Genomic DNA, 13777 nt, shown 5'->3' on the forward strand with positions numbered 1-13777 from the left:
TGAGCCCCGGGCGGGGGTGAGGAGAGGCCACCGCACGCCTGCGCAATCAGCAGGGTTGCAGTACGCATGCGTGGTTGGGCGGTGACGGGGTGACGCTTGGAGCGTGGGCCGCGACTCTCACGGATCCGGTTCCGCCCTCCCTCTCATCGCCGACCCTCCGGGGCTAGCGCCCGAGATCCCTTTCCCAGAGTGCTCTGCGCCGTGAAGAAGCGGCTCCCGGGGACTGGGGGCATTTTGTGTTGGCTGGAGCCGGAGTAACAAGATGGCGGCGTCGGCGGAGTGACAGGGGTCCCTGCGGGCGGGAGCCGGTGGCAGCGGTATCGCCCTAAACCACCGCGCCTCTTTTCCAGCCCGCGACGTCGCCGTGAAAGCGAGCCAGGGGCGGCCGCCCAGAAACAAGTGGCCCAGCCTGGTAACCGCGAGAACCCCCTTACAAACTGCGGCCTGGCGAAACGAAGCCTGATTGAGCGGCGGTGATCAGGTTCCCCTCGGCCGATTCTGGGCCGTGTAACGCCTTGAAAGAGCCAACGTTTTCCGTTTCCTGCCGCCCTCCTCCGCAGCCTTGTTCCGCGGACGAGCCCCAGAGGCCTCCGTCCTCCCCTCAGAGGTGTCGGGGCTTGGCCCCAGCCTCCATCTTCATCTCTCAGGATGGCGAGCAGCAGCGGCTCCAAGGCCGAATTCATTGTCGGAGGAAAATATAAACTGGTACGGAAGATCGGGTCTGGCTCCTTCGGGGACATTTATCTGGCGATCAACATTACCAACGGCGAGGTAATCACCCAGGGTGGGGTTCACGACCACGCTGCGCCAGTCCTCACCCCCCGCCCCAACCCCCGAAGTGTTCGGGCTTTTCCCCACCACACGCACGTACTGGGGAGGGGAGTCCAGAGAGAGGGAGCCAGTTTTCCTGGCTTTAGGAGCCTCCCCCGCTCTCTTTCCCTAAAAGGCAAAGAACCCGATAGAAGGGTTGGGAGAACCTATGAAGTTTCCCAGCTTGTTAAAAATGTACCTTAATCGAACTTTTTAAGCTGTCGTTTAAGGCGAGATCGGCAAAATCGTATATCTCTAATCCCCAGGTTTTCCCCACTCTATGGATTTATTCTATTGGGGTTCTTGCTTTCGATCGTCAGTTTCCTTCAAAACCTCTCATTACGTTTTCTGGATGAATCATTTTCTTGCACCTTCGAGGACGTGCCGATTTCGTCACTACCCCCTGAAGAGGCCTTTGAGGCTGGTTGCCTCGTTTTATAATTACAAAGAGAGCTTTCTCTTCTGAGCCTCTCTCACTTCACCTTCTAGTCTCGAGTTGGAGCTTTGCTAATGTCTTCCCTCCTCTCCCAAGTGACATTGAATCCTTAGGGATGTTGATGCCATCATCCCTTCTCTCCCCTGCAGGAAGTGGCAGTGAAGCTAGAATCTCAGAAGGCCAGGCATCCCCAGTTGCTGTACGAGAGCAAACTCTATAAGATTCTTCAAGGTGGGGTGGGCATCCCCCACATACGGTAAGAACCCGTGAGCAAACAGGCGGTTCACCGAGGGAAGTACGGCATGGGGCAGATGGGTAGAGGCAGGCAAGAGCACCAGCTGAATCCGGGCCTTGGTATCTGAGTTACCTGGGGTTACTGTGGCTGGTGGTTTCCTGAGCACCATAAGACACCACAGTCACTGAGTGAATTTTTAGTTTGCCAACTTCGTTTAGAATTTCAGTTTGTTAACACTGCTCCATTTAGCTTCCGTCATTCTTCTCGAGGCTTTCGTTTGCAGTTAAGTATGCGGGTCATCCTTGATCCCTACGCGGCAGGGTTGTCTGCTGCTTTCTTTAGGCCGGCACCTCTGATGTTCTTAGGTTTATCCAGTGAAGTGGATTTGAAGGTGCCAAGTGACCGGGTTCGGCCAGTTCGCGTTGCTATTGGAGCTGGCTTGGGAAATGGCTGCTCTTTTGTTGTGTTTTTGTTCCAACATGTCTTCCTCCTCCGCTTAGAAAATGGCGGAACGACGTGACTCAACCGCATATTCCTGCCCTTTTCTAGGCTTGGGTTCACAAGTTACTCTTCCTTGATACCCCTTTAGCAGCTCTGAGTGGATTAAACCTTTGAAAAGCCAAGGATAAAGGTGCGGGCGGCGGTGGGGTTCAAGGAAGGAGATGGCATAATGACAGTCTGTTTGTGATTCCTGCAGCAGATGCGACGGGAAATTGTTAAATTACGCTATGCAAAATCCCTCATAGACCCTTTAAAAGTGTTCATTATTCTTTCACGAAGGGTAGTGTTGGCTACATTTCAGCCTGTGTACTAAATTTTTGTGAGTAATGGCCAAGGCAGTTTGACCACTACCGTGTTGAAATTGACTCAAAATCAGTTGTATTAAAAAGAAAGATTAATCACGTAACCACAGTGTGCTAAGTAACTTTAACCTGTTGAGTTACTTGGTCAGTAACTCCTCACATCAGGGAAATTGTGGCCTTTTGGGGGGATGGGATATTGGTGAATGTAAACAGCAATAGTAATCGGGATAAAAGATGACCACATAAAGACATCGGGGTTTTTTTAAATGGTTAATTTTAAAGGTTGTTAGTTTGACTTTGAGGTTAAAAAGCATCTTCCTTGAATAGAGGTTAAAATGCAGTGTAAAGCCAAGCCATTTTTCAAAACTCAAAAATAACATTTGTAAAAAAGAACCAGAGACAGTTAAGAATTAAGTGGAGTGATAGTAACTGTAATCTTTTTCTATTCCAGTTTATATTTCTTAAATCTTGAATTAAGGACTGAACTGCATACATTAATTCAGATGTGGAAACAACCAAAGTAATACTGTCCTTAAAAAATCTCCAGTGCTGATAGACATTTTTAATGGAGAAGTTGAATAATAAAGTATTCTATTGGTTGTAAGTGATAAATTATTTAGAAGAAACTTCCAGTTTTATTTTATAAGGTAGATTAATGTGACATCCAAGATGATGGGAGATTTTAAATGATTCCTATCCCCTCCCAAAAAAAAAACCCTCCTACTGGGAAAATGAACGTTATTCTGGAAGAATGAAAAAAAAAATTTTTTTTTCAAAGTCTTTATTAAAATGTCTAGCTGTTTATTCTCTCAAAATAAAAAGTACATTGCATTAGCCAAAAAATTTTAAATGCCTTTCCTTTTGCCTTTAAACATACCTCTTCACCCCGGGCCCCACTGATTTGCTTTCCATCACTAGTTTTTCTTAGAATTACACATAAATGCAATCATACAGTATGAGGTCATTTGTGTCTGACTTCTCTCGCTTACCATAATGCTCTTGAGATTCATCCATGTTGGGAGGTTTTAGAAATTTCACAAGTTATGTTGAATATAATGTATTTGAAATAATTTTCAAAAAATATTAAGCATCTGGCATTTTCAGTGCTAAACCCTTTTATCTGGTAGCTTTTATTTAAAGGCAGTGCTGATACAGACCAACAAGAGCCGTAGTTAATATACTGAATAAGCACATGAATAAATGAAATTAACTTGTGAGCAAAATAATAGGCATCTGCTATAAGATGTTGAGCATAGAGGGAGTTGTAGTTATAAACTGTAGGTGGAGCTAAAGAGAGATTAACCTGGCTTTCAAATTAACGCTTCCTGGGAGATGAGATGGAATTTCAGGATCCAGCTCTAAGTAAGAAAGCTTGGTTGAACTGCTTGCGGGGGGCATCCAAGAATACATTGTGGCTTCTGGGAGTAGCCTCTAATGCAGAAGGTAGTAATTGGATGAGGGTGGGGAAAGAGTAAATTTGTTTTAGGAGGGGTAGTGTCTGGTACATAGAAACAATAGTGGTTCATTGGTTGTAAAGTGTGAGAGAACTGTTTTTCTGCTGAAGTAAAAAGGGTAAGAAAGACTTTATATAAGCATTCTTTATTTGGGTGGCAACGTCATCCTGCCCCCTTAGTGTATTCCCCACTATTTCCACATCACCTATATATAGCATACAGGTAAATACTTACTTGGTAACTATTGAACTAAATTGACTTTATCGAGATTAAATGAAGCAGTCTATGTGTTATCCATTGTTTCAGATGGATATAAATATAAAAAATTGAGATTTGGGGTGTCTGGTTGGCTCAGTTGATAGAGCATGTGGCTCTTAATCTCAGGGTCATGAGTTCAAGCCCCATGTTGGATGTAGAGATTACTTTTAAAGAACAGATTGTGCTGTAATTACACTTGATTCCATCTTCTGCCCTACACCCCACAACCCCTTGAATTTACTAAGATACTTTGGGATATCCTAAAACAAGGACCATAAATGATCTAGCCCGCATAGCAGACCTGACTAATCTTTACTTAGTGAGGAATCTATTGTTATACAGAAGCATAGCATTCAGCGTAAAGAGCAAGATGAGGGTGGTGTTCAGTCTTCCTATTTTTAACTAGGGTCATTCTTTAGTTAAGAAACTGAAATCGTTAATTGATTTCTGGAAGCTCAAAAATTACTGTATTTCTGTTATAACCTTCTCTATCTTTGTGGTACTCAGTTTGAATTGAATTAACGTGATCTCTTAAAGAAGCATTTATGATACCAAGCTCTAGCTCTGTCATGTGGTATTGACAATGATCTTGGGTCATCAGTCCTTTAACCTCTTCCGGCCTATCAGTTTGCTCATCTGTGAAATGCAAAGAGGATTTTACCATGTTAGTAATTTTCTAATTCTTTTGGAATAGGAAAGAAGAATACTGGACAGAAAGGTTTAGGGTTTTCCTGCTCTTCTAGAAAAAGTTCTGCATATTGAGCTTTTGGGTAGGGTTTTATTTGAACAGAGTTCTTTACTTAAATAAGTCACTGGCCTGGTTGATCTCCGAACTCTAGCTCTGCAATTTTGAGACTTCTTTTTAGATGATAATAGCTAGAAAGCATTTCATCACAGTTTGGTGTTAGGGTCTAGATCTTACCTTTGAATCTTATTTTAGTACAGAGACCCCTCTCAAGACTCTTAAAAATCCCATCTGCTGGGACGCCTGGGTGGCGCAGCCGTAAAGCGTCTGCCTTCGGCTCAGGGCGTGATCCCAGTGTTCTGGGATCGAGCCCCACATCAGGCTCCTCCACTGGGAGCCTGCTTCTTCCTCTCCCACTCCCCCTGCCTGTGTTTCCTCTCTTCGCTGGCTGTCTCTGTCAAATAAAAAAAAAAAAAATCCCATCTGCTTCCAGTAAACTATCAATTACCATTTAGGAGGAAGTAAATTAACGGAGTATATTTTTCTATGCAAATGAATAAAGAAGATGGGAGGGGGCATGGGAGAATTGTTGCCTTGCTTTCAGCCACTTTTTTGCCCTCTCTGAATGTCAAGTATTATAGAAGATATTTATAAAGTACTAGTTAATCCTTACTCTTCAGTGTTAAAAGTAGATTAAATTTTAATCTTAGCTTTTTGGCATTGAACATACATCTTTCAAATAAGTTCTGAGGCTGTTATCAGAGAACAAAGATGAAATCTGCGCTGGATACATCTTTATTTTTACAGATCTCTGGGTGCATAAGAAATGTAATTTTTAACTCAGGGTAACTGAATCCACAATACACTAAAGGTGCTTTATATCGGCTTATAATGGATTTGTAGTTATGGAATAATGTAATGATGCTTAAGTAGCATTTGTGAGCTAAATGAAACGTGAATATGGCCTAGTATCTCACAAGTTAGACTGCTGAGTCTCTGAAGGGTTACTAGAGTCTCCTAACTCCTGTTATTCTGAGCCATTTTCACCTTTATGTCAAGGTCAGCATGGCTGCTCACATACCCCACACCTTTTCATTTGATGCTACAGAGCCATACTATGCCTCCTTCACTTTATGGCACTTGGCCTCATTCAGAGAAAGTGAAAAACTCTTCTATAAATGTAAGTAACTTATTGTTTGTGTTATTATTTAACTAGGTGCTTAACAATTTTTTTTTAAAGTTCATTTGTTTTTTGTTTTGTTTTTTTAAAGGCCTGTTTATTTTACAGAGAGAGCAGGAAGGGGCAGAGGGAGAGGGAGAGAATCCCAGTTAGACTCCCTGTTGAGCGGGAAGCCCAGTGTGAGGCTCAGTCTCAACCCCAAAGCCATGACCCGAGCTGAAACCAAGAGTCAGACACCTAACTGACTGAGCCACCCAGGTGCCTCACCTTAATAGTTTTCACAATAAAAGTGAATACCTAGTTAAAGTGATGGGTTTTGTTACTTTTTTTGTTTCCAAAACAATCTCAGGTGGCTCTTGAAGTTTAAATGACCAGTAGTCACATGACACGGAATAATGCATGTTGTAATTTTTTTTTAATGAGGTGTAATTTATATAGAGTGAAATGCACAGCTTTCAATGTGCCATCAAATGAATTCTGACAAATGTATACAGTGGTATAGCCTACACTACCTACTGAGATCAAGAATATTGGATTTTTTTAAATGCTGCTAATCCACGATAAGCTACATTTTGTGGCAAGATAGGTTTTATTTTATCTTTTTAAGTTGGTCTTTTGGATCATGTTTACATTTTTCTTTTTTCTGGATACGATGTTGATTTGTCCTTATACAAGACTATAGGTTAATGTTTTTATCACCATAAAGTATACTATATAGCTTGCCTAATAAAATAATCAGATGGGGGTCGTGAAGAATGAGTGGCAGTTGAGTTCTTTGCCTCATTCTCCTTTGAAGAACTGGAATACTGCCTTTTGATTGTCTGAACGTCCTCAGTGGGATATGTTTTAATGGGGACTTCGGAAGTGTTGTACAAAAAGATTGAGCTGGAGGGTACAGGAAGGAAATGGAAAGAGCATTATATGAGAGTCAAGAGTTAGGGGTCCATCTGTGATGTCATCTAGATTTCAATCTAAAATGAATTCTGTAATTTGTAATGTCAGCTTTCATTTATAAAGAGATTTCGTAAGATTAGTCTTAAAAGGGTTTTGGGTTTTTTTAAAGATTTTATTTATTTATTTGAGAGAGATCACACAAGCAGGGGGGAGTGGGAAAGGGAGAAGCAGGTTCCCCACCGAACAGGGGACCCAACTCTGGACTCAATCCCAGGACGCCAGGATCATGACCCAAGCTGAAGGCAAACGCTTAACCAACTGAGCCACCCAAGTGCCCCTTAAGAGTTAAAAAAAAATTTTTTTTTGATGCATTATATTAACTGATGAGATCAGGGGAACCTGGGTGGCTCAGTCAGTTAAGCATATGCCTTCAGGTCAGGTTAGGATCTTGGGGTCCTGGGATCGAGCTCTGCATCAGGCTCTCTGCTTGTTCAGCTGGGAGTCTGCCTCTCCCTCTCCCTCTATGCTCTTTCCTGCTCTCTGACAGATAAATAAAATGTTTTTTGGGGTTTTAGATTTTATTTATTTATTAGAGAGCACGCATAGAAGCAGAGGGAGAGGGGGGATGCATGCTCCCCACAGAGCAGGTAGCTGGATGTGGGACTTGATCCCAAGACCCTGGGATCATGACCTGAGCCGAAGGCAGACGCTTGACTGAGCCACCCAGATGCCCCTCAAATAAATAAAATCTTTAAAAAAGTAATAATAAATTGATGAGATCAGATAAACGGTGGCTCTTCCCATTCTTTGATATGGTAGTTATTTGTTCTAACTTCAGTGTATAGTTAGTTGTCTTTTATTTATAATGTTAGTACATACTATTGAAATATGTGAGTGGTTAAATACAGTGTGGCTAAACATTCCTTTTTCCGTGTTGTGCAAGAAAGAAAAGTAGAATTGACCATTACTCAGACATTGCACATTGTCTTATTTAATCATTACAGTAATTCTATAAGTTGGGGTTTCATATAAAGCTTGAGAGTCAGAGTGGTTAATTTGCCTAAACTCAGCACATCTTAAATGTTTAAATAGATCTTACTGCATCTTCAGACTATGCCGGTGGTTCCCAAACTTTGCTGCCCATTGGAATAACATGGAGAAGTTTTAAAAATTTGACACTTGGCTCCTAACCTTTATATATTTTGATTTAATGGGTTTGGAGTATGCCTTAGGCATCAAGAGTTATAAAAACTCCTCAGGTGATTCTGTTATTTGGCAGAGTTTAGGAACCATTTTACTGTGCCATATTTCAAGGTTATAATGGTTCTTTCCTGCCCACACCCACCCACTCCCATCTTTTCTAGAACTACAATTTGGTAAGGCTGGTTTCTTAACTTACTCACCTCCTCCTATGAATTAGGAGGTTAATTCAGAAAATCCTATACCAGGAAACATGGCACTGGAAAGTACACTGTAATCCCATATAATCAAATGCTTTAATTTCTGGAAAGTATCTAACACCAATATTTGAAACCATTTTTGTACTCCCATTCCCAGATGCATTCCTGTAAGAAAGCATTCTAGAAATTCCTTGAGGGAAAGAACCATGTCTTGCTGATAGAAGTATTTTTTATGTTTCTTAGTGTGTTGGCTAAAAAGGCACTAATGATTCGTTATAAGGAAATTCTGCTTTTATTTTTTCTACATTTTATTTATGTATTCATTCTTTAGAGAGAGTGAGCAAGCAGGGAGAGAGGCAGAGAGAATCTTAAATAGACTCTTCCCAGAGTGGGGTTCCATCTCATGACCTGAGCCGAAACTAAGAGTTGGTCACTTAACTGACTGTGCCACCCAGGTGCCCCTGTCTGTGTGCATTTACTTTTTAATGGAACCCGGTAGAGAGTTTGGCTGCTACACATTTATAGAACTTTGGGAGTACCTGATGTATGCATAGTTCCTAATGAGAATATTTATCATCTCTGTAGTACTTAGTATTTCCTCAGTATTCGGCTGAACTGACTAGCTGGCAGCCAATTTACAAATGGAAATGTGGCTGTACTAGTTCCTTCTGCTTTGAACGCTGGTGTAAAAATACAACTGTATCATTAAATGCTAATGTCCATTAATTTCACAGTGAAGCCTTGCTATTGTGGACTTTATCAGCTTAAGTAAGTATCTCTTCGTACCTCTTAGTAGTGTTGGCCTTTGGAATTTCTTTTGGTTCTTGTTCAGCACCATCAGGAAGTTACAACTTTTGTACTGGAGATTGTTTTCTTAAGGGAGACAAGATGGTGACAGTGGCTAAGCACACATCCTATTTATCATCCATGTTTCATTTGCCATCATTAAGTGTATAGTGGAGAGGTGTGCAGGTTAACCTGAAATTGACGTTATCCTGTGTTTCGCTCATCTGGACGCTGCTCTAAGTACTTATTTGTTAAATTGGCCTACTCTGCCAGACTATCCTGTCTTTAAGGTGACTTTTATGGAAAGGGGAGTGTGAGATCTGATTTATAAACTGCTTTGTTAGAAAGTAATAGCCTGAAATATTTATAGGTTTTAAGTTTCAAATTTTCCAAGTCTTAGTTATATTAGAAGTGTTTAATGTGTTGTTCTTGGTAACAACTAAAATAATGAAATTCTAAGGAATCTGGGATTTACACCGCTACTTAAATACCATTCTTTTCCATTCCTTTACTATGGTGTTCTTTATGTATTTAGGTTAGATTGTTTTCTTTTTGGCTGCTCTTGCTTGATTAAATTTTTTTTTTTTTTTTAGTAATTGATGTATTTGGGGGGCGTGGGGGGTGGGCAGAGGCAGAGAGAGTCTTAAACAGACTGCTGAGTGCAGAGCCTGACACGGGGCTTAGTCCCATGACCTTGAGATCACGACCTGAGCCAAAACCAGTACTTGGCCATGCAGCGGACTACGCTACTCAGGCGCTCCTTGGTTAAAATTATTCTTAACCATCAGACTCCACTTACTGAAGTCCTGGTGTTCCCATTTTTGAGCCTTCATAATACTAATACTTTGTATCTCTCCGAGAGAACAGAGTAATGTTAGCCTCTGCTCTTCAAATGAAAGCTCAGGTGTTCAAAAGTGTCTTGGAAACTTAACGTACTTTACAGTACCTCCTACAGTACTTTCTAGAGGATAAGCAAGTATTTCTTTTATTCATTCAACAAACCTATATGAGTGTCTATTATGTGCCAGGCATAGTTAACATACTGGGTATATTTCAGTGAACAGAGAAATTTTGAGAGATTTTGATTCTTTTTGAGCATATGCCATACATCTGGCATATAGTTGTTATTTCGTCCCTCTTGCTGAAAATTAGGAGGAGGGGCGCCTGGGTGGCACAGCAGTTAAGCGTCTGCCTTCGGCTCAGGGCGTGATCCCGGCGTTATGGGATCAAGCCCCACATCAGGCTCTTCCGCTATGAGCCTGCTTCTTCCTCTCCCACTCCCCCTGCTTGTGCTCCCTCTCATGCTGGCTGTCTCTATCTCTGTCAAATAAATAAATAAAATCTTTAAAAAAAAAAAAAAGAAAAAGAAAATTAGGAGGAAACGTATAAATCTCAGACAGCGTGACGACATGTTTCCTTAACATCAAAGGGATGGTATCCTGAGTATAAGCCCTAAACAGTACCCTGAACCATCTAGAGACCACCTTAATTGGTCAGGTCAGTGGGACCCCATTATGGTTCCCTGTGAATCCTACTTAGCATTTCTCAAACATTAACCATGCATAATAATTACCTACAGAGCTTGTTAAAGGTGCCTGTAGCACTTATCTGCAGTTTCAGGGACATAGTATGTTCAATAAATATTGAATCAGAGATTGGAGAAACAGATTGTGGGAGAAGTTGTTCTTTTGTTTTGTTTTGTTTTTTGTTTTTAGATTTTGTTTTTGGGATGCCTGGGTGGCTCAGTTAGTTAAGCGGCCACTTTCATCTCAGGTGATGATCCCAGGACTGGTCCTGGGATCAAGTCCCACATGAGGCTCCTTGTTCAGTGGGGAGCCTGCTTCTCCCACTGCTTAAGCTCTCCTTCTCTCTCTCTCTCTCTCTTCCTGGCAAATAAATAAATACAATCTTAAAAAAGATTTTGTTTTGGGGCGCCTGGGTAGCGCAGTCGTTAAAGCGTCTGCCTTCGGCTCAGGGCGTGATCCTGGCGTGCCGGGATCGAGTCCCACATCAGGCTCCTCTGCTATGAGCCTGCTTCTTCCTCTCCCACTCCCCCTGCTGTGTTCCCTCTCTCGCTGGCTGTCTCTCTCTGTCAAATAAATAAATAAAATCTTTAAAAAAAAAAAAAAAAGATTTTGTTTTTAAGTAATCTCTGTACCCCCATGGGGCTTAAACTCACAACCCTGAGATCAAGAGTCTCATACTCCGGGGCGCCTGGGTAGCGCAGTCGTTAAAGCGTCTGCCTTCTGCTCAGGGCGTGATCCCGGCTTTCCGGGATCGAGTCCCACATCGGGCTCCTCTGCTGGGAGCCTGCTTCTTCCTCTCCCACTCCCCCTGCTTGTGTTCCCTCTCTCGCTGGCTGTCTCTGTCAAATAAATAAATAAAATCTTTTTTAAAAAAAGGGTCTCATACTCCACTGACTGAGCCAGCCAGATATCCCTGGAAAAGGATTTTTTTTTTTAATAGCTTTAAGGAGATAATTGACATACATAAATTGTCACCTTTTTAAAATATACAGTTCATTGGTTTTTAGTGTGTGTAGAGTTGTGCAACCATCACCATAATCTGATTTTAGAATGTTTGTTAACTGGTAAACAAGAACCTAACGTGATCTTGTTTCACTGTCCCAACCATGCTGGCTTCTTTTAAGTTTGTTGTGAATACCAAACTTCAGGCACACTAACTCCCATCCAACCCTTTACCTGGCCATCTTCCATTTTTACTTCTAAGAATTAACCATGCTTCTTCATCAGAAAAGCTTTCCTTAGTGACTCTCTCTAAAAGATAGATTGGGTTGTCATAATTGGACCCTCTCAGCACTGGTCTCTCCTTCCTCACTTCTGTTTGTTTGTTTTTAAATAGGCTGTATGCCCAGTGTGGAGCTGACTGTGGGGCTTGAATTGAGGACCCTGAGATTGAGACCTGAGCTGAGATCAAGAGTTGGACACTTAACCAGCTGAGCTACCTAGGCGCCCCCATCATGTGTTATTTATTTGCAGGCAGCCACCGTGCTGTAAGCTATGAGAGCAGGAATTATTTATTTAGTTTTGTCTTGTTAGATACCATAAATATTGAATGGATCAATAAAGAGTAGCTTTAGTACTGGATACGGTTATGCCCATATATAAAGCACATTATTTTGGTTTTGTGTTTTTATAATTTTTTGGGTTAAGGAACAGTTATGCATCTTTGAAGGCAAAGGGCAAGAAACATGGAGACCTAAAGAACTTGAAAATGTTACAGCATTAATTCAAGGCTGTATTGTGGCAAAGGATTAGTAGTAGCAGTTTTGGAGGATTAGGATGAAGAAGGAAAACAAATTATGTTAGTTGATGGTAGTATTGCTGAAGAAAACATATTGGTTGCCCAACTTTCATATCTTACTCTGTGGTCTCTTCACCTTAAAAATTAGTTTCGAGGATGGGTAAGTTGATGGGGGTTAAAGAGTGCACTTAACATGATGAGCAATATATAGAATTGTTGAATCATATATTGTATTCCTGAACCTAATACAACATTGTATGGTAACTAACTGGAATTAAAATTAAAAACCTATTTAAGAAAAAACACCAAAAAATTGGTTTCGAAGGAGGTATTCAATATCCCTGGTAGGGATGTCCCCATTCTAACCTCCCAAGGGGGTATAGGGAAAAAATTACATCTTATCTTTTTTTTTTTTTTTTAAGATTTTATTTATTTGACACAGAGAGCACAAGCAGCCGGAGTGGCAGGCAGAGGGAAAGGGAGAAGGAGAAGCAGGTTCGCTGCTGAGCAGTGACCCAGACGCGGGGCTCGATCCCAGGGTCCTGGGATCATGACCTGGGTTGAAGGCAGACGCTTAACCAACTGAGCCACCCAGGTGCCCCTACATCTTTATTTTCATGAATTTCTAACCGAATCTAGTAAGATGGTCCCAGACTTACTTAGGATGGTTCAATTTAGGGTGTTTAGACTTCGTGATGCTGTGAAAGTGGTATGCATTCAATAGAAACCATACTTTGAATTTGGATCTTTTCCCAGGCTAGCAGTATGTGGTATGACACTCTCATGATGTTGCTGGACAGCAGCAGTGAGGCAGCTCCCAGTCAGTCAAGTGATCACAAGGATAAACAACTGGTGTATTTACAGCCATTTTACACCCATACAGCCATTCTCTTTTTCCCTTTCAGTACTGTATTTAATAAATTACATGAAATATTGAACACTTGTTATAACATACGCTTTGTGTTAGACGATTTCTCCCAACTGTAGTTTAAGTGTTCTAAGTACAATTAAGGTAGGCTAGGCTAAATAATGATGTTCAGTACATTATGTGTATTAAATGCATTTTTGATTTAGGATATTTTCAGTTTAGGATGGATTTAACAGGATATAACCCCATGAAAAATTGAGGAAAATCTGTATTTTTATTATAAATGTACACAACAGATCTCCACTAGTTGAGCGGTACCTATGGCTTTATCACTAGTAGAAATAAACAGATATTTCCATAACACACTATTGTTGCAGATACCTCAGAATATTGTTTACACTCATAACTACTTCGTAATTAATAGTCCAATTAGATCTGCCCCTATATCTCATTAATTAAAGAACATGTACTTTACTGTATCAAAATTAAATAATCTTAGTGTGGCTGAATTTCCCTATAATTGTTTTCCTTTATAATGCTATGTGATCTGTGGCACCAAAAATATTTAGAAATGTTGGTGTACGAGTTACTCCACCTCCACTCCCCAAATCATTTAGACAAGTTCTTTGTCATTGTGGCTAAATACATTTGATGCAAGGTTGGTCATCACTCAGGAGATTTCCAATACTTATTTCCTTTTCCCT

At 41.2% G+C, this 13777-nt stretch overlaps 1 protein-coding gene across 5 annotated transcripts in view; it reads left to right on the forward strand.

Annotated features, from left to right (window-relative positions):
* Window positions 1–121: 121 nt before the first annotated feature.
* CSNK1A1 (casein kinase 1 alpha 1) overlaps window positions 122–13777 on the forward strand; it is a 47715-nt gene continuing 34059 nt past the window's right edge. The window contains exons 1-2 of one of the 5 annotated variants that reach the window (XM_008692525.2): window positions 122–771; window positions 1396–1502. In XM_008692525.2, coding sequence (XP_008690747.1) covers window positions 649–771; window positions 1396–1502 — 230 coding nt within the window. In that variant the 5' untranslated portion in view covers window positions 122–648. The remainder of the gene's footprint in view (window positions 772–1395; window positions 1503–13777) is intronic. The other 4 variants (XR_569088.2, XR_005834853.1, XM_040630427.1 and 1 more) reach the window with 4 other exon arrangements.

The sequence above is a fragment of the Ursus maritimus genome, unplaced genomic scaffold, assembly GCF_017311325.1.
Source record: "Ursus maritimus isolate PB19 unplaced genomic scaffold, ASM1731132v1 scaffold_15, whole genome shotgun sequence".
Taxonomy (NCBI): Eukaryota; Metazoa; Chordata; class Mammalia; order Carnivora; family Ursidae; genus Ursus; species Ursus maritimus.